We start from the raw sequence: 27,080 nt of genomic DNA on the forward strand, positions 1-27,080 counted from the left end.
TATATATATATATATATATTTATATATATATATTTTACAGCCTGCTACATATAGTGTATATTATGTATGTATGTATGTATATATAAATAAAAAAAAAAAAATTATATATATATATATATTGTATAGAATACCTGTTATGTCATGTGTTAATGTGCACTGTACACAAATAATATACTTCCAGAGCACTAGAACAGACAAAAATTGAATATGCACCAATTTTTTAAATTCACGATGAATGATAGTGTGTTACTGTGTGTTGGGGTGTCATTGACAAAGCTTTTAATCTGCACTTTATTAATCTGAGTTCAGTCAGAACTTTCTACCTAAAAGAACATTTATGTTGAACTGCAGCTTTTTTCACATATTAATATGCTATACTGCATCCCCAACACTCCTAAATTTATTGATGAGACTGCAATGGGTGGCCAGTGAGTATATTGGCCTGGGTGTTCCAGTGCTCAGGCTCATGGTCAATCAGAATCAAATTTATATTTCCTTCAATATATATTTTCATTTTATATATTTCATGGATTTAAATCAGAAACAGCTGTACACCTCCTATCATTTTTTTTCCAGACATGGAACGAGATGTGCAGGAGAAGTTGCAATGGTGGCAAACAACAACAAATGTGGAGTTGGCGTTGCTTTTAATGCCAAAGTAGGAGGTAATATTACATTTCCATTTACAACATGTTTATATATGTTGAATTTCAATTATTTTGCTTTCTATGCATAAGATTATGTGAATGCTTGCGGAGCCTATTGTTTTTAAAGCGCACATTACAATAAATAATGTTTTCTATTCATACTTCTGAATTCTTTTATAGCTCATCAGTGCTGGGGGGTGGAGGGAAAGCCCTTTACTGAGGAATCTGCTCAAAACCTCTGCATCTCGTGTCAGACACCATGGATTTACCTTCCGGGAACAGCTGTTGCATTTAGAATGCTTCTTTCTGCAATAGTAAAATCCACAAGGCATTGTTCCAATATTGCCTACAGCTTATAATCAACTTTCAGTAAAACTTAGCAACATGTAAAACATTCTGGGCAAACCCCTAACAAATTGTGAGTGCAAGTAAAGTGACAAGTCCCAGTGCAGGTTACTAAAGTTTTTATGTAAATTAAGAAGTCAAAAGACTTTTACAAATTTTTGTTGAACACAAGGCGGAGTGTGTCAGTGTATTAATGACCCTGGCATTTTTGCTGATCTGTACCTTATATTATTATTATTACTACTATTAAACAGGATTTATATAGCACCAACATATACACTCTATGCTTCTTTTTAAGATGTATCCAGTAGTCCGGAGTATAGTTAGTGTGTCAGTACTAACATTTACATTTAGCACAAGGGTCCACTTTTCTATTATCTCTGTAGTGGGCACATTTATAAATGCCCCCCCCCCCCCAGGCTAAGACATGAGAGGGTGGTGGCAAAGGATGCTTGCCATTACAAACAGTAGCTGTAATATATGTCTATTGAACTACCAAATTCAGTAAATCCCTAAAGCTGTGATATAATCTCTCTGCATCATTATGGTGACATATTTATTCACTGACTGTATACTACATCTAAAATCACATACAGATGGAACACTTTGACATACCATTAGAACAATCATTAATGATTCATTTCATTGAAGAGGAGTAATCAGGGTACCATCTGCACATTGCCATGCAGATTTTAATCGAAATAAATATTGATGGAGGACCTGCAAACCCTGAATGTGTTTATTCACAAAGCATATGCAAATTCATATTGAGACTGTCTATGCTCTAAGGTTTTCACATGTTTAGATGTCATACCCAGACAAATGAACTGTGCATTGCCATCCCTGACTGCATAATAAGGCATAATCTTCCCCTTGACTTAGATAGCGAGCGGTAGCAGCATATGCACAAATCAATACTCCCTGCCTTTTTCCATAAAAAAGGTAATGGTTGAAGTCCACTGTCACTAAATCTATGGGGAAGTCCTACACAAGTCAATTTTTCCTGACTGTCAAAAGTAATTGCTAATTTAGACACATCACTCAGCAGAAACAAAAGAATGGACTCAATATTACCACTCATTCATCATTTACATGAAAATCTTCTAGATAGTATTGTTTTGTGTCCAAGATTTAGCTTGTAGGATAGTTATTTTCTCTATGAATATTTTACAGTTACCATAATTTATGTAAAATGTACTTCTATTTTATCTTGTACTGCTATATGGGTCACCCAACACACACATGTGGGGAAAGCAGAGCATTAAAAAATTGATGGTGAAAAGTCCCCTATGCCTTGTTAATAAGTTGAAAATGTGAAGACTTCTAGGGACTATCTTTGCCAGTTTGTGACACCATAGTGCTCCATAATCGGATTCACAGGGACCGGCCATCATACCTAAGGAGAGCCCTATAACATTAGAAATTATTCATCATTCTTTTATTTTTTCTCTCATTTAACAATGCCTCAAGTTACCCTTTATCCTAATGTAAAATGACCTAAAGGCCCAATTTCTCTCTCTTATCAAAAACACTCATTACAGCAGCAATGCAAAGACACACATAACATTTTTAAGTTTATTTGAATTAGGAAAGTATTTTTAATGGTTTGTAAGAAATAAAGTAGGTGACTGGAACAGAAGAGGTTTTTCAATGCACTGTTGAGATTTCCTTCATTCTGCTCAAAGAGAAGACCAAGCAGCCTAACTCCCCTAATACATGTCTATGTAGTCTTCCTTTTGCAGGAATAGAATGGCATTGTGATTCCAACAAAGAAATAGCTGCTTTTCCTTTTCAAGCACGGTCCCTTATATTTTCTGCTTCTCAAAATAAATTACCTCCTAATGGGCAAAACGAAACAGCAGATCGTAACACTACCGCTACTACTTTAGCTACACATTCAAAACTGGTCAAATTATATTTTAAGAAATTCTCATAACATCCTAATTGTAGATAACACTAAAAACAAGTAATGTTTCTCCTGGAAACCCTTCAATCATGATGGTCAAACTCTGTGTAATCTGCTTTGAATTCTGTATCAGACACTGATGTGCAATGTTTTTACCCTGTTTATAGGAATTCGGATGTTAGATGGAGTTGTTACTGATGCCATTGAAGCAAGCTCCATTGGATTCAATCCCCAGCATGTAGACATTTATAGTGCCAGTTGGGGACCAAATGATGATGGAAAGACAGTGGAAGGCCCTGGAAGATTAGCACAAAAAGCCTTTGAGTATGGTATCAATCAGGTGAGCCTTCAAACACTATACCATGCTAAAGGTATTTTATTTTTAACACATATGCTCTCTGTAGTAACAAATCAGAATCTGTCATTTTTTGATGACAGGATGGAAAATTTTAACTACATCTGGTTGCATCAGACAACACATTTTAAAAATCCAAATATTAATAAAGAATAATTGCCAAATAATATTTCATATGTATGACCCACAGTATAACCAAACTGAACATATCAAGTTTCTCTAAGCATTCACTTATAGTATGATATTTCATCCCCTATTTAATCATTCATTCATTTAGTAGCCAGTTTTTAAACCTACTGCAAAACTTCTAGAACCTTTTTCACTAGTGTCAGAAACTAGATTTTTTTCTAGTTTTGTCCATTGCAGTTTTGTTGTATTATGTATTCTATCTCCCTTATTTATACATCCTGGGATGCAAGGTGTTTTGCCACTTGGCATTGGTTCTAATCTTGTTGTTAACCAGTACTTCCAAGTCTTTCTCCATTTCACTAAACTTTATTTTATTTTTTATGTTATTTCTACTTACAAGGTCCACAAACTTGCATCATATCCCCTTTTTATTGCAATATGGAAAAATAAGCAGGCCTTGGATTTTCCATTTTAGTTTAAAGCATCACACTATACCCTTACTCAATACTTCTCTAAATCAAAGACATACTGTATAGTAGTCCTTGAAATTTCTCATTTGATCTTTTGCAAACAAGATAAGGTTTGTTGGGAACCCAACAAATAAAAGAGACTGTGTGTATAAACTATTGAAATGTAATTTCAGACCTTAAGATATAAATAGAAATATCAGACAAAGAACCAAGGGTATGGAGGTAGAAGGAGAGGGCAGGAGAATAGGTCATCAACGAGTAAACACGATTCAAGTGTTTGGCCAGATGGGTCATCTTTTATGTATCACACTTGGATCAATAAGCTTTGTTCTTTAGAATGTTATATAACTTGCACCTGTGGATTTTTGATATGCATAGCCCTGCATGAGGATGGAAAATAATATTGATTAAAAAAAATATCAGAATCAAATAAACACACAAAATGTTTTCAGAGGTTTAAAAAAACAGACTGACTTGGGGACTTGTCATCTATTTTTCAAGTGAAACCACAAATTTTACAAAAGGATTTTTACTAATCCATACAATATTGAGCAAACATACTGTAATGCTGTTCCTGTTTTTTTTTTTCCAAGGGGCGAAATGGAAAAGGCTCAATCTATGTGTGGGCTTCTGGTAATGGTGGCAGACAGGGTGATAACTGTGACTGTGATGGATACACAGACAGTATTTATACCATCTCAATCAGCAGTGCATCTCAGCAAGGACTATCTCCCTGGTATGCAGAGAAATGTTCTTCCACATTAGCCACAGCATACAGCAGTGGAGACTACACTGATCAGAGGATTGTAAGTATCCAAAAACTCTATATTCCTTTTTTTAATTATGTTGACCATATTTTCAATAAAATGAACTCAGAATAAAAAAAACTTTAGGCTAGCTGTATCAGGTTAGGTTTTCATTACACAAATATCCCCCAAATATCCAACCTCTAAAAATATCTATTTGATTCTGGAATGGGGTTCCCAACATGAGTGACTCTTGTCTAACTTTCTCTTTTTTTTATTTAACATTGTCTTTTTGCATCATTCTGCAGCCATTAGTAACCGTAAACTTTTTACCTTATATTTTAAATAGATGCAAATTAACAAATTATTTCTATAATTTCTGCAGTAATATTAATAAATGTATATACTATTATATAGATAAGTGCTGATCTACATAATGACTGCACAGAAACGCATACTGGCACCTCCGCCTCTGCTCCATTGGCTGCTGGGATCTTCGCTCTTGCTCTGGAACAAAAGTAAGGATTTTGTTTTCTCAATACGGTACCACATGTATACAGAGGAAAAAAAAAATTTCTTGCAAATGTATAAGGATATAATTATTAATTAAAGGTGATCTAAACGGTTATGAGATTTCTGTATTTGGATTTCTGGGTCTGCATATCTACAGAAAATTTTAAAAGGAATTTCTATTCTATCTGCTACCTGCTTTTTATGTATGCATTTTTTTTTAATCCTGAATGGGTTCTGGTGGAGATATGTTTCTAATGCAATGATATATAGCAGTAATCATATTTAGTTATCAACTGTAACAATTTACAATGCTGACATTTAATGCTGTTTTTTTTAACACTAAAAAAAAACTTCATGATCTTGAAGGATCTTAATGATCCTAATTTAAATAAATGTGTTTTATCAGCCCCAACCTCACATGGAGGGATATGCAACACCTGGTTGTCTGGACAAGTGAGTACGACCCTTTAGCTAATAATCCTGGCTGGAAGAAGAATGGAGCAGGTCTAATGGTCAACAGTCGCTTTGGATTTGGTCTACTTAATGCTAAGGCCCTTGTGGATTTAGCTGATCCTAAAACATGGAAAACTGTCCCAGAGAAGAAAATCTGCATTGTTAAAGACAGCGACTTCACACCCAGGTAAAAGCCACATGGCAAGTCTGAACAAATAGGAAAAAGAAAAAATATAAACTATACTTATATTGGCAGGAATTTTTTGTTTTTTTATTATTATGAAAAGTTTGGATTAAAATAGGAAAATTTGCAGTTCACAAAGTCATGTAATTTCGTAAGTTAGTTTTTGTTACAAGGTGTAAGAACCTTTCTTAGGTCTTTTTTGCTTTCTGTGTCATTGCTAATGGAATGCACAGTTGAGTTTGCACCAGAACAGGAATAAAAGTTAAATCATTTATAAAGGACACTTTTCAAGGTGGCGACAGTCCAAGATGGACAGACCAACCTTGGTGAGTATATGTTGGAGTGGGATTACTGGAAAATAAACCTATGTGTGTGCTGGAACTGGGATCCCATTGCTAGAGAGTGTTAAATTTAAAATTGTAGGCAGAATCCCCTATTTAAATGGAAATATTTTGTTATATAGAATGAGACAACTCTGTGTCTTAGTACAGTTAGTTAGTATTACAATAGTTAGTATTCTGATATTGTTGTGCTGTCATATTTAGAATAACAACTTTGGTCTACATCACCAATGTGGTCTGTAGAGCAGACAGAGCCAAGTAAATTGGCTTTCAACAATGACAGTGGGCATCAGCAATGCAAAGACATGTACAAGTGTTGAAAGGAAGTCAACTGACTGGGTTCATTTTGATATATTTTTGAAAATTCCCTGGGACTATTCAGAATTCATTGACTGGTGCATTTACCTGATGTTCATCATCTTACTCACTTGAAGCATGCAAAGCCCACACTTTTACAATGACATCTTAATTTGCCCATGTAAGGCAAGGTAAAAGAGACGCTGATTCCAACCCTCAGAGCATCACGTTCAAAACTCACAGAGCTTACACAATAGTCCTGATTTATTAAAGGAGGAACACTTCTGTTGTATCAGTGAGGCTCGGTGATCCAGCAAACCTGAAATAGAGCTAGTCCAGGATTGAAAACATTACTTTTAGGGAATCAATTCCAGGTTTACTGGATCACCCAGCTTCACTGATGAAAGTGTATGCTCTCCAGCCTTGGAGAGCTTTAATAAATCAAGCCCCATGTGTTTTTTTATGTGCTACAAAATTTAACAAAGCAGAGAAAGGTGGCTATATATTATTATTATTATTATTATTATTATTAATAAACAGGATTTATATAGCGCCAACATATTACGCAGCGCTGTACATTAAATAGGGAATGACAAATAACCTTTTTCAAAATAGCAGGAATGCCAAAAACAAACCCTTGGAGAGCCTTGGAATAAATCAGGCACAATATGTGGCTATCTACTTAATCATACTCAGAATTGCTGGAACGGTATTTATATATTATTAGGCAAGAAAAGAATAAGGTTATCCCATTTAGTCACATTCTCCCTTCTAGATGTTTGTATATAGGGATGAGCAAGCGAAACTTGTAAATTCAATCTCTGGGCGAATCAGGCCTTTCTTACCCTCTTACTTACCCAACATGTAAGCGAGAACGATCTTGTGAAATCGGTCGTCGAATTCAAATTTTTCGGGACCTGCAAGAGCAATCAGGGAGCGGAGCTGACAGCCCTGCTCCCCTGATTGCTTTTGCAGCCCTACTAGAACTGTAGTATGTGTTCTTGGATAGAGATTCTCTATCCAAGAACACAGGAGTCCCGTGGCTGTGCTCATGAATGAATGCAAGCGTGGGAATCATCCTGTGATACTTGAGCTGTCATCAGGGTTTACCTTTCCTCAGCCAATCAGAGAGCACTAGAGGTGATGAAGGGGGAGCCTTGTCCTCATTCAATCTCTAGTGCCCGGGGATCGCACACTGACAGAAGGATTCCCACGTCTGTGTTTATGAATGGATGCAGCCGTTGGAATCATCACAGGATGATTCCCACGGCTGCATTCATTTATGAGCACAGCCGCGGTACTCCTCCTGTCAGTGTGAGTCCAGCTGTGCTCATCAATGATTGCTGCTGTGGGAGTCTTCCTGTAATTTACTCGAACTTCCGAAATTGGTTCGCCAAAATTTTGCGGACCCATCTGAAGTTCGAGTAAATTTTCGCGAGACTGGCAGAGGCCTTCTCGCTCATCCCTATTTATATCTAATAAAATTTAAATGCAAACAGCACAACTTGCTTTCATTTAGTACTAAAACCCATCAGAATATACTTAACAAATAAAAACACACTGTAGGTAATTTTCTACATACCATGCAGATATGAAAAATTTCCTCCTATGTTACCTTTCTGCATAATTATATTCTGAAGTTATTTTTTGGCAGGAATTCTCTAGGCAAATGGCAAACAAAAAAAAAATAGACTCATTCATATTATCCTCTGGATATGTTCCAAGGCTAGAAGTAGCTGTGCATAGAAATAAAGATATATAAATAGAAGTGTACATTATGAGTCAAACAAATGTAATTAACTAAATGCTATTTGTGTTAACTCTACCATAATTCCATGTCAGGGAGTAAATTAAATGCAGCAAAAACTGGCAACATGTCATTAGTGAACTGGTCCTAAATAGAAAAGGCTGACACCGAGCAAATATAATAAGGAGCTTCTCTGGAGATTGCATACTGTACACAATATAACAATAACACAGTAGAGACCTGAAATTCTAACAGTCTGCCAAGATTTTTAAATTGTATCCATGTAGATCTGTGCTGGTGACTGGAGCCATGTAAACAAAAACAAAAAAGTCATTATCAAGCCATGTAAAAAAGTACAATAAAACATAAAATCACAGAAAGTGAAAAAGAAGTTTAATGCTGGGCACTGGTATCTGTTGTAGGCCCTTTTTTTGGATGAAAGCAATAGTACCAGTTTGGGGTTACATGGAGGATCTTTCTTCTGGTTAGAGGAAGTGAACTGTTACTGTGATTGTTAGCGTCAGGGTTACAAGTAGTGCTATAGGGTGAGTCTTACAAGGAGTGTTAGCGCAAGGGTTAGTGTTAAAGGGAACATTAGTGAGAGTCAGAATTACTGTGATCATTGGGGTTATTATAATGATTACATGGAGTGTTAGTTTAAGCGTTATTGTTAGTAACAATGGGAGTGCTAGGGTTTTATTAGGGTTTAAAGAAGTGGTTTAATGTTGGGGTTACTTGGAGTGTTAAAATCATTAGTGCCACAGTGAGTGTTAGTGTGAGATTTAATGTTAGTTTTAGAAGGAGTGTTAGTGTGGAGGATAATCATATGGTTACAAGTAGACTGGAGGAGTTGTGAGGGTAGAGCATTGATATCTTAAATGTCTGAAAAATACCAGTGCAATTTTCCTATTAAAAGCAAGTAATAGTAAATAATAAATACGACTAGGCAGATTTGAAAGACAAGTACATATCCAATGGTAATTGTCCCCGAGATCCAGGACAACTGGTAAAAAGAAACTTTGTCATTCTCTACCCCCCAATGTTTTGGTCATATCCCCGTACACTGACTCATTTTTACAGACCAGAACTAGGATGTGGCAGATGTGTATGTAAATGGCTGCTTTTAATAATGCTTCACAGGTGTTTATATGTAATAAGGAAGTGGAAATGAAATGAAAGAAATGTAAATTTTCAGCAACCACAGAAAGTCAATCAGTTTCATTTCCATTAACAATAAAAGCTGATTGCAACTTGGTTGCAGTGGGTTTTATTGCTTGTTTTCTTATGAATAAACACAGTCACATCTCCTAACATTATTACAGTGTTAAAACTTGCATCGCTTAAGCTTGATTTCTGATATGAACTCCAGTAAGACATCCCAGTTATATACAGTTAAGCACAATGTGCTCTGATGTGGATTCACATAATTAGAATGTCCTCATATTACCTTTGTTCATTTAGTTCCCATGTGCTGTGAAGCATGACAACTCAATATGGCCTATCATCACCTCAGCAATCACATGAACTATATCTATGCAGTTTGTGTTCTTTGAATTTTGTTGTAGTGTCAAGATGCACCAACACAATGGGCATGCCTTGCTGTAACGTGCTGTAATCTCAGTAATCAGCTATAGGCTCAAAGGAGTGTTGTGTGGTCAGGCTCACACCTACCGTATTTTTCGCCGTATAAGACGCTGGGGGGAAAAGTGGGTGCGTCTTATACGGCTAAGGCCGTTTTAAAAAATAATTAAAACAACATACTCACCCGATACCCCGATCCTGCGTACGTCTCCTCTCCTTTCCTCGATGCTGGCTGCAGCGCGTGTCTCCTCCTTCCTGCAGAGCACAGCAAGAAGAAGCCGGCACACGCGCCCCCGCAAAGCACGGAACCCGGAAGCAAGCTGATCCCTGCCCTAACGGAGTTCCCCGGGAATTTAAATTGGCACAGAGTGATCAGAAGGGGAATTTAAATTGGCACAGGGTGATCAGAAGGGGAATTTGAATGGCACAGGGTGATCAGAAGGGGAATTTAAATTGGCACAGAGTGATCAGAAGGGGAATTTAAATTGGCACAGAGTGATCAGAAGGGGAATTTAAATTGGCACAGAGTGATCAGAAGGGGGATACTGTATGAATGGCACATGAGTGATCAGAAGGGGAATAGTACAGTATTTGGTTCAGAATCTTTTTTTTTCTAGATTTTCCTCCTTTAAAATTGGATGCGTCTTATACGGCGAAAAATACGGTAATTCTGTTTGCTTGTTTTGGGTTACAACGCACTATTAAGCCCTAAACTACTGTGTATGAAAAATAGTGTATCCCCTAATAATATACAACTTTCTAAACCAAATATGTATGCTAATATGCATAATTTTGAAAAAAAAAACAATAAAAAACACCAATAATGTGTCTGCCTTTACATTAAAGATCGCATTATTGGTATAGTATATGTAGGAATCAAGGAAAGGTGATCCTCCTATACCTGTTCTTGCCTTCACTTTAGGGGTTTCACTGCAGGCTTATTTACTAAAGCAAATATTAGTGTGCTAAGTCTAATAAAAGAATTTCTGACATTAGAGGTAGAAAAACCAATATTCTTACTACTGTGCCCTCAGGGCTTCTATAGCAGCAAGGATTTTAGTTGTCATGTAGGAACTAAACCCAGCAATAAGGATTATTGGCATTCAATGTGCATGTGCTGACCAATTTATGACCAAGCCACAATATTCTTTGTTCATGTTCACGGCTGGGCCTCCACAAGCTTAATATTTTACCAAGACCTAAAAATGTAAACACTGCACAACATCGGCAGGCTGAAGCAGTTTGAATGCCAAAAGGTAAGTAAAAAAAAATATAATATTATATAACACAAACAGATGTGATTAGAACTGGAAATGATACTGCACACAGGGTCATTTGGGTGAGAGAGAGAACACTCTTTTTTTTTTACAAAACCATGATAGGAGGAACATGGGATAAAGGTGACTATATGTGCCCAGCTTTATTTAATTTATTCTGTTTGTTGATTACTTGCCGTAACAAAAGATATCCATAAAACAGAACTTGTAATCATTTTTCCTTCTTTTTGCACATTTCTAATTACAGGGTTTTTAGATCGGTGGATGAGATTACAATTGAGATCCCCACAAAGGCATGTGAAGGCCAAGATAATTATATCAAGTCTCTTGAACATTTACAACTGGAAGCCACTATTGAGTACACACGTCGAGGAGATCTTCATATTACACTAACTTCCCCCTCAGGTACATCAGATCTTGATTATTAAGTGATCTTGAACTAAAGTCCCGTTTTTTCCTTTATTAGCTAGACAAGTGTTTATAGACATTCATGCTTTGTTTTACCAAAGATTCAACTTCTCCAACTTTTCCCCATCAACTTGGCATTGCTGTACCCATATCCCTGTCTAGGGATGAGCGAGAATGCCTTTGACATTCTTGCAAAAATTTCCTCGAACTTCCGCAAAATTTCGGCAAACCGATTTCGCAGACCCATCGGAAGATCGAGGAAATCATTACAGGAGTAGTACCGCGGTTTCAGTGCAGCCGTATGAATCCTCCTGTGCGCGATCCCCGGGCACTAGAAGTTAAATGAGGGCAAGCCCTCATTTAACCTCTAGTGCCCGGGGATCGCGCACAGGAGGATTCTCACAGCTGCATTAATCAATGCAGCTGCGGTACTCCTGTTAGTGTGAGTCCCGCGGCTATGCTCATCAATAAATCCAGCCGTGAGAATCATCACAGGATGATTCCCATGGCTGCTTTTATCCATGAAAAGCACAGCCCCGGGACTCTTTGTTCTTGGATAAAGAATCTCTATCTTCAAGAACACATACTACAGGGCTGCAAGAGTAATCAGGGGAGTGGAGCTGTCAGCTCCGCTCCCCTGATTGCTCTTGCAGGTCCCAAAAAATTCAATCTCGACGGACGAATTTACACAGGTCACGAGATCGAATTTTAAAATTTTGCTTGCTCATCCCTAACCCTGTCCTTATTGAGGGAAAAAAATTTAAAGGGGTTGTAGGCAGATAGAAGTGGCTTAAACTGAAAATCAGGAATGCCATACCCCAAGAAACATACTACAACTAAAAGAACAGAAGATGGGTTTTTATACTAATTTAGCTAAAAGCAGAGCCCTTGTTGTGACTATTCTCAGAGGTAAAACTATACATTGTGATCATTCACTTCATTATACTAAAGTTGCTGCAGTAGAAATGAATGAATGAATACAAAATTTTGTTTTGCTCTGATTTACTATTATCTCAAAAACATTAGAACTATAGTGTCATACTAGATTTCAGATACATTTAATGAGCCAAAACAATCCTTATCTCTTCTTTTAACAGCACTGCTTTCATTATATGTTTATTAACACTCTCCAAAAATCTAAAAGGGTCTCTCCTTCCTGTTCTGCATTCAAAAAAGTGTACGCAATCCTTTTTTTTTAGTTTTTTAATTTTTTTTACATTTTGCAGCCATTAAAGCAAAATTCTGAAAATCAATATGCACAAAATATGTTGTTCACATACAAATAAGTGCAGAACTTATAACTGTTTTTCTATGCAGGAACAAGGACAGTTCTTCTGACTGAAAGAGAAAGAGACACATCAACCAATGGTTTCAAAAACTGGGCATTTATGTCTGTCCATACCTGGGGAGAAGAACCAGCAGGAACATGGACTGTCAAAATCACTGATGTGGTAAGAAGCAAAAAAGAGCTATTGAGATGCCAAGAGTTGGGATTTTAATAAATATTAAATTTTATTGGCATCAGCAATTCAGTAATTTTTGCATTGTCTTTACCTTGAAAGTACATTAAGTAAATCTTATACTCTTCTAATATTTTCCAAATAGAACAACAACACTGAAATTAGTCCTTTTAAATAAATGTAGGATCCACCTACTACACTATTTGGCTAATCACTTACTTATAGCTCCAAAATCTATAAATTGTAACTTTGTTGGCATTTTATCTTGAAAACCTATTTTAAAACTTTCCCTTCTTTGATAAATTTATTCCCAAAGCTTTTTTGCATAAACTCATACAGTGGTTGATTTCATCCAACAGTAATTTTGTCTCCAGATTACATGCGTACATTGTGAAAATTATTGTTTATGGCACTTTAAAACTGAGTGGTGCATATTGTCTTGCTTGTTGTTCTCACTTCTTGTCTACATTTACAGCACAGACACAGCAGGGTTCACTGCAAAGAAGTGTAAATGCTGATCTGAGCTTCTTATAGCAATTTTTAAAGAACAGGGAAAAAAGGGCAGCAGACTTTAGATATATTTATTTTTTTGGTACTCTTGATTATTGTTTTGGTACTCTTTTCTATACTAAAATGTTCCTTTAACATTTTCCTGCTAATCTTGCAATTTTCAAATTGCTATCATTCAGTCCAGAAGATTGGAAAATGAAGGACGAATAGTAAACTGGAAGTTGATTCTCCATGGAACATCTACCCGCCCAGACCACATGACCCATCCCAGGGTGTACACTTCTTACAACGTGGTTCAGAATGATCGAAGAGGTGTGGAGAAGACAGACATTGGAGAGGTATGTCATTTTTCTGTGGGACACCAAAATGTTCCTCTAGAGCAGTGATTTTCAACCACTGTGTCACGACACACTAGTGTGCCGTGAGAGATCTTCAGGTGTACCGTGGGAAATTATCCAATTTCGGTTAATTGGTCCGAAAATTATTTTTTATTTACTGCAAATAATTTGTCTTCATTTGTCTATACCAGCAATATATAGTATTAGACAGAACAAAGAAACACTTCCCGAAATACCTTACTTCCTTTCCCAGAGATGCAACACATTACTCCCAAAGTGAGGATGATTCCCACTTCAATGTCTCTATAACAAGTGTACCTATTTACCCCTTTTTGGTACAACTGTAAACTTTTGTATTTCCCCTTACATTTTCTGTTAAAATTGTCACAAGTACAAACAGAAGGGTGAAGACAATGAAGTCAGCAAACAGTCTTGACAGAGAGTCTAATTCTTCCACCACTCTATCCAAATAAAAAAAAAAAACTAATGGACTTTTTATGGGTCTTTTTGCTATTTGTGTTATTTCCATTTTCTTAACACATCCACAGACATGCGATGAGCATCATATGATTTATCCTAAACATTGTCATATTTATCTGGCACCAGTAGACAATCCCTGGCTACATGTTCTAGGAAAAACTATTTTAGACAGGTTTAAAATCCTTGTTTAATCACTTTTGTTAACCAAATGGTAAATGTGTGCTGTTGACATACCCTTCTGCCTCCATGGCATAAACAAGCAATGCTCAGACATCCTAAACATGCAATTTGCCAGAAAGGCCTCTTCCAAAAAACTTGATAATGTACGTGTCTCTGTCCATCCCAACAGGGAATCCGAAATTCCCATAAACTTTCCCTGGTGTCTTATATGTTGGTCCTTCATCTAAAATAGCATTGGTACTGTGGGGATTAGCACCAAATGGCAGGCTTACACCAAGGCAACTCCAGGTGTCAGCGTCTCTTTATGGCTCCTGCTCGTATTTATTGAAAGAAAAAGAACAAACAAATCAGTCTCCCTTTTCAAGGGTGTTTCGGAAACATAAAAAGTCTTTAAAACAAAAGAATAGCCTCCTGGCTAGCAAAAGGAAACAATTGGAGCTGGCTTCCAAATCAGCACTTTACTTTTTATAGTCACAGGCACAGAGTCTCACACATTCACAGCCCGTGCTGCTTAGCACCAGGAGTTGGGAATCTACCCCACCTTAGTCTTGCAGATTCCCAGTACATCCAACCCCAGAACAGAAATTTTGAACAACCAGCAGGGAAAGCTAAAGCTTCCCTGCAACAAGTCTATAGTTTATATTATATTTATATTATACAAAATATTATATTATACAAATTTTACTTACACAGTTACAAATTTCTTCCAAAGCAAACAAAATAAATGTGCTCTCACTTTTATAATAAGCAGTGAGGATATACATTTCTAAAACACTCCATGGTAAATATGGCTCTTGCTCCTCGGAATACGTCAATCCCACTGGATTCCCATATTTACAGGGTTCTCACAATTCCAGAATCTTGCAATCATCAGTTAGTTACGGCAGCATGAATACTGACCTTGTGTTTTTTCTTTATTGTCATTTCAGGAACCTCCCAACGATAAGTTAGTTACAGAAAAACCAACAGAAGATGATGAAATGGATACTGTGAAATCAGAAGCCATGCTGCGCCTTCTGAAAAACGCTTTTGACAGAGAAGGTGCCTTATTTGCAGGGGAACAGACTGAAATTCCTAAGAACCATTATTATCATGCTCTGGAAAAACTCAACAAGCAGTCAAATGCAAAGAACAAGGGGGGCAGTCTATACAATGACTATATTGACCGGTTCTATGATAACAAATCCTATAGGCATAGAGATGACCTTTTATTGCAAGCTCTTCTGAATATTGTAGACAAGGATTCATAGGATTAAATTTATTTTTCAGTGTTGGAAACATGCCTCCATCCATTAAATTGTGATCTCCATAACCCTAGATTTTCATAAAACTCTGTGAAAATGCCAAAAATGAACTTTGTGAATATGCTATATGTTAGGGAATGCCACACTAAAAAATATTGTTAACAAACTTATATATAGTCAATGAAATGAATGTGTGTGAAGTGACAGAGATATATAGCCGGTAATTATATTTTTTTTAAACCACTGATAACAATGTATTGATCTAAGTGCCAAGAAGGACAATGAGGAATTTTTAAAAACACAGGTGCATTGTCTGTTTTAGGAAAATCAGTACAGTTAAGATGTGTTGAAATGGACAGCAGTAATTGTAACAAGGATCCACCATCACTGTGAGTACTCTCAGTGACTGTTCTTCAAGTAAAGGCTGAGTTAAATAGAAGCAGATAAACCATTGGTGGCGATCTGCTCCTAACATCTACTCAATGATTTTATACTAGCTATAAATTAGAAATCAACAAAATCAAATTTCATTTAAATAAAGATTCCATTGCAATATTCATTCCATTATAATAATCTAACAAAGTATGTAAAAAATATAATCATTATATATATATATATATATATATATTACAACACATATCTCATATCACAAGTTTGGCACCTTGAGAATAGCTCACTGAGAGTGGCACACTTTCTTTGCAGGCCACAAACTCTTCAAAACTTATTGCAACACTTGTTATTATTCTATAATGAATCATCACTCTGTATAACATACTCTCAGTGTAAAAAAAAAATAATTACAACTGGGACAGACCCTATCACTAGCTGCTAATCACTAAAAAATCCACATTCAAAACTAACTATATATGTTGCCATTAAAAAGATTGCTGCTTTATAGGCCAGGCATTAAAGTCATACATAAACAAAATATTATTTTGCACATAGAACAGTAATTCTAAAAGGGCAGGGAGCAATGTGTGAATATATTTTTTGTTTGGGCTACCTATGGTAGATCTGGTTAATCATCAAAACTAGATGCCATTCATGTAGATACGCAAAACCCCATTCCCATCTTCTTCAGAAATCCAAACTGCAGAAGAGCAAATTGTTATGCTTATATCTATATGTGGTGAACCTCCAGTTTTTGGCACTGGCGGTTGGAATTGTTTTTTGCAATTAATTAGAAGTTAGAGGCTAGAAGGAATAACAGTAGACACAGCATATGAAATTTAACTGCGTGTGTTGAAGTACTAAGCAGAATCAAATATTTACAAAATTTACAGTGCAATTATATCTAATTAATTTGACATTTTCATTTGGTATGATGTGTACAAGATTACATTGTATCATTTAGGTTATATCTTCAGGGTATGAGACCATATACAATAAGAAAAGGCTTACATGTTGGTAGGGTTTTCTATAAGTATGATGTGTACAAGATTATATTGTATCACATATATGTGTAAACCTCATAGAGAGGTTCAGAATTGTGATCCTCGACCTGTCTATTTTAATTCAGCTTCCACATAGAAGGAACTACAAATCACAAGGGGGTAGATATTGTTGGATTATGTCTAAACTTGACAGTCCATTTTTACATTGTCCTTTGTGTGCCCAGTTAAGAAAAGAGACAAACACTAAAAAATAAACAAACATACTCTCATTTACCTTGCAAAGTTTCCTTTTAGAATATAGACCCATTTACTTTTATGAGTAGTATGATGAGTAGTATGATTAGGTGTACATCCTCTGTTTAAAAAATATCACTTAAAGTTACAGCTTTTTTGGCACAAGTTCTGCATTAATTGCTCTAAACAATCTGCAAACAATTAAAAAAAAAAAAAAAAAAAAAAAAAGGTATTAAAAATACAGTTTTTATTTTACTCTGATATACCTATACATTTTTGACAGGAAAGCATTTTCAATGTCTGACTTTGACCTTGCTGTTATAGAGGACTGTCTGAATGTCATTTTAATTGGCTATATAAAAGTGTTGTTCTTCATAAATTCATAAACTAGAGAAATCTTAAATATATATTGTTCCATAGGAGACTTGACTCTTGATTTAATACCCTTATTGCCCTAAATTGAATTTTAAATTACCCTTCTTAAAGAAGAGGAAAGAGTTTTTTTTTTTAACTCTGTAGAAATTATATTGGAGTCTATTATACTAATACAGTAGTAACATACAATTAAATAAAAAAAACTATTACAGAAGATTTAAAGTTTAACATTTGCACATATTTGTAATATCTGTAATCATTTCTTTAATAAATTATAATTGTACGTATCAAAATGGTATATTATACATTATATTTTTATCACTAAAGTTTCATAAGTGACCTTTTTATTTTCATATTACAAACATATAGACATTTATAGTACATACATGGCACTCAATTTTAACAAAGAAAACATATAACACATCTAAAAACAAAACCTAAATATTAGGTAAACAAAATTGTTAAAAAATGTTACTGTAGGATCTATTTATAAAGCAGTGAATCTGACATTAACTAAAAAATTCCCTAGTGGAGTATCTTCCAGGTCCATGTGTTTCAATGGCAGTAAATAACTATTCACCAGGAAAAGTTTTAGTGAATTTCAGACTCACTGCTTTATAAATAGTCCCCAAGAAAGTTTAAAGATGCATATATTATAATGCACTTTATTATTTAATATGATACTTTGGATGTTTTTACATCTACAGTATTACAAATTGTATTATAAGTTAGTATTTATTAAATAAATATAATAAATAACTGTGGTCAGCATATTTGTAGTTTTGCTTTACGCAATCATGTGCTACACAAGGGTATAAAAAGTTATTTAATGAAAAGATAAATATATGAATAACTTCTTTTAACAAATATACAATTTATATACATACAATACAAACAATAAATTGTCTATGGGTTAAAATATTGCTTTTGGTCAAACCTTATGAGACCCCCAATAATGGCATACACTATGTAGTTAATAATGTGCAATGTATGCACCTCCATCTGGCAAAGTTTATTATTATAGATTGCATTTGCATTTGTTAAGCAATTTAACCCCGCACAGAATTAAAACTGTACACCTTGTAGAGATTAAAAAATGATGTTTCTTTTGAACTGTTATAAATGACAACATTTTAGAAAGTATTTCCATATTCTAGTCAAATTTTTATCAATAAAATTGTTTTTACAGAGAAATTATACATTTCATTAAATAAACTTATTTCTTTTACACAGGCATGTTCCAACAATATTAACACTTGTATGTGATGTGATGTTATAATTTGTCTAATAAGTTTAATACAGTGTGGAAGCAGCAAACTTACTGTGTGTTTTTAACATTATATTAAAAAAAACAAATACATAGATAAAATAACAAACTAAACCTTGTCTATTAAACAGAGTTTTATCATGAAAAATAATATTTAAAATAGTGAAGTCCTAAAATAAAAAACATCTAGAATATATGGCTTTCAGAACATGGCTGATTCATATAACTAAATCAAATATTTGGAAAGATAGTCTTTTTTGTTTATTTTCTCTGTAAAAGTGAGGGCTTATTTAAATGATTTTATATTTGTAATTATGATTTACAGGTACATATAAAAATACTTGAAATTGCTTGAAATCTGGGATTTTCTGTACTAACAGTCCTATTTCTATCTTTTTAAATATTACTTTCCCCCATTCCTATTGTCATGTAATTGCCTAGCTGGATTTATAACAGCTACTGGTGACTAACTAAAGGCTATCTAAATAGTAATTACTGTATTTGTTTACATTTTTAGGTTTCTTGGATAATAAATATTATACTTTTGTATCCAAAATGCTAAAGGTCACAAACATAGTTCAAACAAGTTATTTTAAAGAAAAAAACATTAGATGATGACAATATTATCCAGCTATTAACATTATATTATATATAACCATAATCTATAAAAGCTTCATCTATGAAATGTTAACTGGATAGAGGGGTTTCTATGCTTTGTTAGCCATGGCAGAATGGTTATATAAAAAGTTATAGCAATTACATATTTATAATCAATCACACTCTAGTTTTACAGTATTTGCTGTGTCATCTATGTTCATTGTGGTTATAAAATTCTAATTCCTTGCTACTAAAGATAGATTTTTTAACTCAAGTTTGGATGTTTGGACAATAATTGAAACCCATAGTACACAAAAAAGGCAAATGGTGGTTTTGAAGGCCTCAAGTGCAACCTGTCCTTCCTACTTTGGGAGCAGCTCCCTCTGCTTGCCTGTACATTCCATTATTATAACAGTTTGTGTAGATGGGCTAAAGCAACAGGATTTCAGGAGCATTCAGCTTGTGGTAGAGCTTTTTTGTGACTTTATTTACATCTGTATTTGACTTGCATTTATCCTTTGAATCTGCGTCGTTACCAAAAGCTGCTTTTGCATTCCAGTTGACGTGTACAGAAAGAAAAGCTCTGACATGAACAAAAGACAATGTACAAAAGCTGTGAAGAAGGACTCATATAAATCTCTATGCTTCCTAAGTCTTAAAGGAGTCAGTTATTAAAGTGCCAATGCTGATGATAACACTTTCCTTCAGCACTGAAGTGTAAATGCTGCCCATAATGAGCTAACCGTGCACACTTGGATCCCAGTTCTAATGATAGGCGCCTCAGCTACTGCAGTCAAGAAAAATGGTAATACTTTTCTTCTTAGTGGATGGCAAATTAAAACAAAGATACAGACTGAATACAGGTGTTCTGCATAACATAGGTCTATTTAGTTGTCACAGGAGCATAAAGTTGCCAGTGGGCCTAAAGAGGAACTAAAGCCTAAAAAAAAGCCTGTTCATTGTTAGCAAACCTGGAATGGAACCTTAAAATCAATTGCTCTTAGTTTGCAAATGTTAATAATCATGGATCACATCTATTTCAGATTTGCAGGTTCATCCATGATAGTCTATCTTTTCTAGTCCTGTGAGCTTTGATAAATCAGGCTCTATGGATATCTGAATTCCCTGTCTGGGCACATCAATTGTCTATGTTCAGAGTAAAGTGTTTATTATACTGTATCTACAAGTGTTACTTGAAAGAGTTTTTAAAAGTAGCTTTGCGTTTAGTTTCCTTTTTTATTTATTATGGCAAGAGGAAAAAATAATCTATATTAACTATAGTTTCCCTTAAAAACAGATCTAAACACAATCATCAAATTCTCATATACAGTATGTTTTATGGCGTTATCGTCATTCTAATAGGTATATTTTTTTTTTTTTAATACGCAGCTATTATCTAAATAATGTTGGATGATTCTGCTATGAAAACCACCACTATCTCGTATATGTGCTCTTGCATTGTCACCGTGATTTAAAGGTAGCAATGTCATCATAAAAAGAGTTTAGTTTAGGAAGTTTTCCTGAGAAAGCTTTGTCCAACAAGACAGTTATTAGAAGTATAGAAGGATTTCCTCACTGTAGTATAGTAGTATAGTATTATTACCCGAAGAGTTAAAATGCCAAAATGCATTTTAATTACCTTAGTATATAGAATAGTTTGTTTTTAATCCCAAAGAAATGTGACATGAAAAACTGTATAAGTTTCAGTACATAATGTATTTTTATAATTTGGGGTACTGGTAATACCTGTTGCCATTTACGAATTTACCTTTCTCTGAGCTTTTTTTTTTTTTGGTTATTCAAAGGTGGCCGAAGTATGTCAGTTTGTACTGCTATGCACATAGTAACAACCCTTTTCTTAAAACACTGAAAAACTGCATTTCATAGAAACAATTTGAGAAAGTTAACATAAGCTATGCTAGACTGTCCTCTGCTGACCACAGCCTGTAGTACAGGGATATAAAACGAGCCAACCGGTGGTCCGTTAGAAACATTTAGTGGTCCGTTGCTCTGGTCGGCTATAGCCGTCCCCCGTACGGATCGCAGGCTCAGGAAAGTGGGCGGGTTGTGTGTGGTTCTGGTATCATGACATCACCATGGGGGAAGTTTCTTCAGGTCAGTAGCTGATAATTTTTAGTGGTCCATGGGTCCGAAAAGGTTGGCGACCACTGCTGTGTTCAATAAAAATCTGAAAGTATCAATACAATCTCAAACTTTCTAATAATGTTCATGAAGGCTTATGCATCGCTCTCCACAAGATTTGGTATCTTACTAAGTTGCAATTTTCACATTACAAGAAAATGTTTCTAGTATGTATGCGTCTACTAAACATGCTGTAGACCAGATTTATGTAATTTGATAAATACTACAACAAATATTTCTAAATTACTGGGAATACAGAAAACATTGAGATATAAGCTCAAACTACAAATCCTTCTGAGCAGCCAGAGCTGACGTAAAGTAGACTTTCCTAATGTAATTGAGTTTAGACACTGCGTCATTTTAAACATCTATAGACAAATATAAAATGTCATCTTGTTGCTACAAAACTCCAACTTTGCTGTCCCTAAATTGTTTAAGAACCAGTTGCATCACTTCTATTTCTTTAACAATAAACCTTCTCCAGCCCTGGACAACCCATGTTTATGTAAAGGCAAAATGTTTTTTTTTTAGTTATGTAAGGGAAGTTACACATTGGGCCTGATTTATTAAAGCTCAGGTTTGCTGGATCACCCAGCTTCACTGATGAAGGTGTATCCTCTCCAGGCTTAGAGGCTTTAATAAATTAGGCCCAATGTGTAATTTTTTTTGTTGTCTGTCCTTGGTGACAAGGTTAACCCATCTATTAGTCTTGATCACCATTGTCACCAATACAGAAAGTTTTTAGATGTGATGAAGGTAAATGATTCACTGGGTACAAATGTTTCAGGGACAACTGGTCCAGACGAGCCCGTGGCGTCCTCCGGTGTTATCTGCCCGGCATCTGTGTGTCCCCTGGCCTTGCGTCCATTGGCCTGTGAGTGGCGGGAAAATTTAAACAAAATGTACTCCTTTGACATTCAAAATTACTCATATAATCAGACCGCCAGGGAGGTTAAAAGAAATTTTGACCCTTCTCTACTCTAAAACTAGAAAAAGAGCTTTGGCTTTATATGCACTTTAAGATGGATATAGGCTTGGAAGCATACAAATGATTATTGTCCTATACCCAATATTAGCCGCAGTAATATTCATAAAAAGTCAAATACTGTAAAACTGTTAACACTGATCACATTACACAATTTACATACGAATATTTGGCAAATAAAGTGCATAATTATAAGACCATAAGATATTTTCAATAGTGAACCAATTTAAGATTTCTATTTCTCATATTTAATACCTAAACACTATAGTATTTGTAAAAATTTGTGCATTTAAAGAAAATATTTAATATTTAAGGGGGCAATAAAGCTGTACCTTACATGAACTTCTGACAAAATGGACTTACTTTTGTGTATTCCATTTCTGTTTTTCGTTCTAGTAGGACAGATCCATCTTTGTACAGGTGCTACTTAGGGCCAGGATCTACACAAAATTTCTTCTTTATAGGACGGACCTTTTTCTCTCCAAAATAAAATGACTTAAAATGACTAAAGCACATTCTGCCCAGGTCATTGCCCAGTCTGCCCAGTCTACAAGAGATATATGGCATGCTATGCTGTGCCATGTCCCTGCCATGACTGTGCCATATCCATACCTCAGTCTGCCATGGCACGCTATGTGTGGGCCTATGTCCATTATAGAACCTCAGGGTATGTTCACTACTCAATATAATAACCCATATCTGTTCTTACTAAGTGGTTACATTACTGGATAAAGTGTATTCTACCCCAACAACAAACTTTTGATATTTAGCCAACAATAGAGTTCTGCATAATTTCCACAATTTAATGTTCATTCGTGGTCCCAGCTAATAAAACACTTGCTGCCATAAGGTGACATTTTCACCATGAGAGAGTTGATAGTGCCGTATACCTTGGTTAATCCTAATCAATCAGTATAACAATATGTGAGATTGCTATTACAATATTAGGACTGCAGATGGCAATGTGTAGTCAGTCTCTGTGCAGCAGCAGCAAAAAAAAAAAAAAAAAAAACCTGTTGAAAAAAAACAAAAGTATTGAAATGTCCTGTGTGATGTATGTTGTCATACAGGGCCTGATTTAATAATGCTCTTCAAGACTGTAGAAGATAGACTATCATGGGAGAACCTGAGTGGTCCAGCAAACCTGGAATGGATCATTTGCTGTTACTTTGCAATTGTTTTCAATTGTAGACTAGATCCATTTTAGGCTTGCTGGATCACCCAGGTTCCCCCATGATAGTCCATCTTTTGGAGCTTTAAAAAAATCAGGTCCAATGTATTTCACGTACATATCCAAATATAATAAATACCTCCTAACTCTTGAAGTTGAATAAGAGGGATACCAAGAGAAAGGGAAGACACATTGGTGTACCGAAATTGGGTTAGCTAAACTTTGCAGAATTTTGGGCATGGATACTTAAAGGGGCCAGGTTATATGTAATCTAAGACTACATACTAGGCCCGATTTAGTAAAGCTCTCCAAGGTTGGAGAAAATAAACTATATTGGGAGAACATGGGTGATCCAGCAATCATGGAAGGGATTTCTTAAAAAACAATTTGCTATTAACTGGCAAAAGTCTTCAATCCCAGGCCAGATCCATTCCAGGTTCACTTTATTGAAAGCCCATTGTATACATTGTACGCAGCCTGCAGTCTTTATTTTATATTAAATATTCAGTAATATAAACCTAAGAGGATTAAAAAAATATACCCAACACCTAGTCTGAGCCTACTTTAAAGAAGATCTTAATTAGTTAAGGTTGGGGTGTGATACACAGTAAAGCTACGTACACACTTCCAATTATTATCGTTGGAAAACGAACGACGAACGATCCTGCACGATATCTACGAACGATCGTATAGCACCGATCCTGCACATAGAGATAACGACACGATCGTTCGTAGATATTGTACACACAATAGATACGATCGTTTGAGCGATAGAGGAACTATGTGCACGACAGGAAAGTGAACGGACGTTCGTTCATCACGCATGCTCTGAACATGGACGATCAACGAACGACCGTACACACGAACGATGTTCAACGATCGTCGCCCAATCCGGTCGTTCGGTCCGGTCGTTCGTTTCCAACGAGTTTCCTCGTTCGTCGGCATCGTTGGTTACTTTTTTACGAACGATTTTTTGCCCAATCGATCGTTCGTCGTTCGATTGGAACGATAAAAATTGGAAGTGTGTACGCACCTTAACAGAGTGCAGGGGTTGGGTTTATTTACAGTACAATTTAGGAGCATAATGATAAGAGAAAACAAATGCTATCTGCTGCTCGCTACTGTTCCCTGGACCATGCTCACTGCAGCCCTTTTTATAAAAATTGAGCTGCGGTGTTTTCAGAGCACAAGGCTACAGAGCTCTATTACCTGAATGAAGCAAAAGGGGCTCCAATATAGGAGGAGAGTCAGCCATGTTACTTTGGACATGACTCTATAGTGCAAAGAGTACAGTGGTCATAGCTATGTAATGTATAGAATGAAGCAGTCAAGACTATGTAGTGTATATAATGCAGTGGTCATGACTGTACAGTGTACAGAGTTCAGTGGTCAGGACTATATAATATAGAGAGTGCAGGGATCATGACTATGTCAGGAGTTTATAGAATATAGTGTTCAGCAGTCAAAACTATAAAATGAACTGTGTACAGCAGTATGACTATGCCTTATGATCACCCATTAAAGTGGAACTAAAAAAAAAAAAAAACCCTTAAGGAGGCAATGCTTCTCAAAAGGTTTTTACCCCCCTCAAAAAAGAAGGTAATTTTGACTTCATATAAAAGGGTTGTCAACCCTTTTAGATAAGATAAAAATTTAAGTTTAGGGCTGCTTGAAGGGTGAAGGCAAACTTACTGGGCCCACAGACTTACAACATCATACATTACACAATAACAAAATGGCTACACAACAGAAAATGTACCTAAAGAAAATATGAACTGAAACGGTTCCCCAGGAAACTTTAATAATAGAGAATTTAATGACACTCTTCTATGTCTTTATAATACCCAATATTGAAAATCAGGGAAAATTCTGATGAGGATATATTGCTGATGATATCCATGAAAAACAAAACCCAGAAAAAAAACAAGAACTTTATGTATCCATGTAAAATGGAATGACAAAATTGTCTGGGAAAGGACTTGACCTTAAGGCACACCAGTTGGACCACATTAAACTCAGTACTGGATTATCATCTTCAGCGGTCCCCTTTGATTTATGGTGTTGTGAATAAATGATTCATCAGACATACATCCACTTTGAATTCCAGCTCAAACAACCTGAGGTTACTATTCACACTAAAAGGAAAAAAGCATGAAATATTAATATTGTTAATGGCGGCCTAAATGATGTCATTGTGAACACAGAACATGCCACTGCATCACTGCTGAATACAAGAGGTGTTATTACAATGAAATGATGCATGATGTGCCCCTGGTTGTAGGTAATTTACGCAGTCATTTATTTCACAATATGATAGAACAGAATGCAGGAGAAAGGCAATAGCTTTTGAAGTACATCGTCAATCTTAGGTTACAGTCCATGATTTTCCACAAATGGAATGTTCCATTTTCAGTGCCTTCTAAAGACAGCAATCATAATCTTTTAACAGTCAAAACAAAAACTGTATTTAACCAGCTGATGTTCTATCCCATGGTGAATTGGATGCGTATATTATTTCAGACAAGAATGATGTAGCACATAGGTATGCTGGCAGTATGTAGGAACAGAAAATGGTAGAAGGTAACAATAAATAACGTTTTCTTTCCAGCAATACCCAAGACCGTGATTAACTGCATTGATATTTAAGACCGACATATGATGAATCAGTTGTTCCACTTGCTTCATTTGAAAGAGAAAAAAACAAAAGGAATGAAAAGAGCTAACATTAAATAGGATTCCCTCTGTAAAAATAACAGTCAGTCAGGACCTCTCTCGGGCATTCAGAGATATTCCAATGTTTTTGTTCTGCACAGTGGTCTCTGCACTGCCCATTCTACCCTAAAGTGTCAGTTAAAAAGGACAAGAGTTTCTAATACATTGAAATACAATCTAATCTGGCTTGGGGTTCGACTATTGCACAGCAGCCATACACAACCAGGAGAAGACCAGGCTATACACAGCCAGGGCAAGAGCAGGCCATACACAGCCAAGACAAGACCAAGCCATACACAGGCGGGACAAGACTAGGCCATACACAAACAAGACAGGGCCAGGCCATACACAGCCATGACATAACCAAGCAATAAACAGCCAAAACAATACCAGGCCATACACAGCCAAGACAAAACCCGTCCAAAACAGGATCGGGTTTTTACGGCCTAGATGAGATCAAGACATACAGTACACAGCCTAGACAAGAACAGGCCATACACAATTAAGACAAGACCAGGCCTTACAAAGCCAGGACAAGACCAGGCCATAAACAGCCAGGACAGGACCATGCCTTACACAACAAAAACATGAC

At 35.8% G+C, this 27,080-nt stretch overlaps 1 protein-coding gene across 1 annotated transcript in view; it reads left to right on the forward strand.

The window, feature by feature from the left end:
• PCSK1 (proprotein convertase subtilisin/kexin type 1) overlaps positions 1-19,210 on the forward strand; it is a gene marked incomplete in the record, with an annotated part of 36,583 nt that extends 17,373 nt beyond the window's left edge. The window contains 9 exon segments of the mRNA XM_072416136.1: positions 577-665; positions 3,066-3,238; positions 4,446-4,658; positions 5,016-5,116; positions 5,518-5,751; positions 11,239-11,396; positions 12,717-12,850; positions 13,549-13,707; positions 15,297-19,210. Coding sequence (XP_072272237.1) covers positions 577-665; positions 3,066-3,238; positions 4,446-4,658; positions 5,016-5,116; positions 5,518-5,751; positions 11,239-11,396; positions 12,717-12,850; positions 13,549-13,707; positions 15,297-15,617 — 1,582 coding nt within the window.
• Positions 19,211-27,080: the final 7,870 nt, after the last annotated feature.

The sequence above is a fragment of the Pyxicephalus adspersus genome, chromosome 6, assembly GCF_032062135.1.
Source record: "Pyxicephalus adspersus chromosome 6, UCB_Pads_2.0, whole genome shotgun sequence".
NCBI lineage: Eukaryota > Metazoa > Chordata > Amphibia > Anura > Pyxicephalidae > Pyxicephalus > Pyxicephalus adspersus.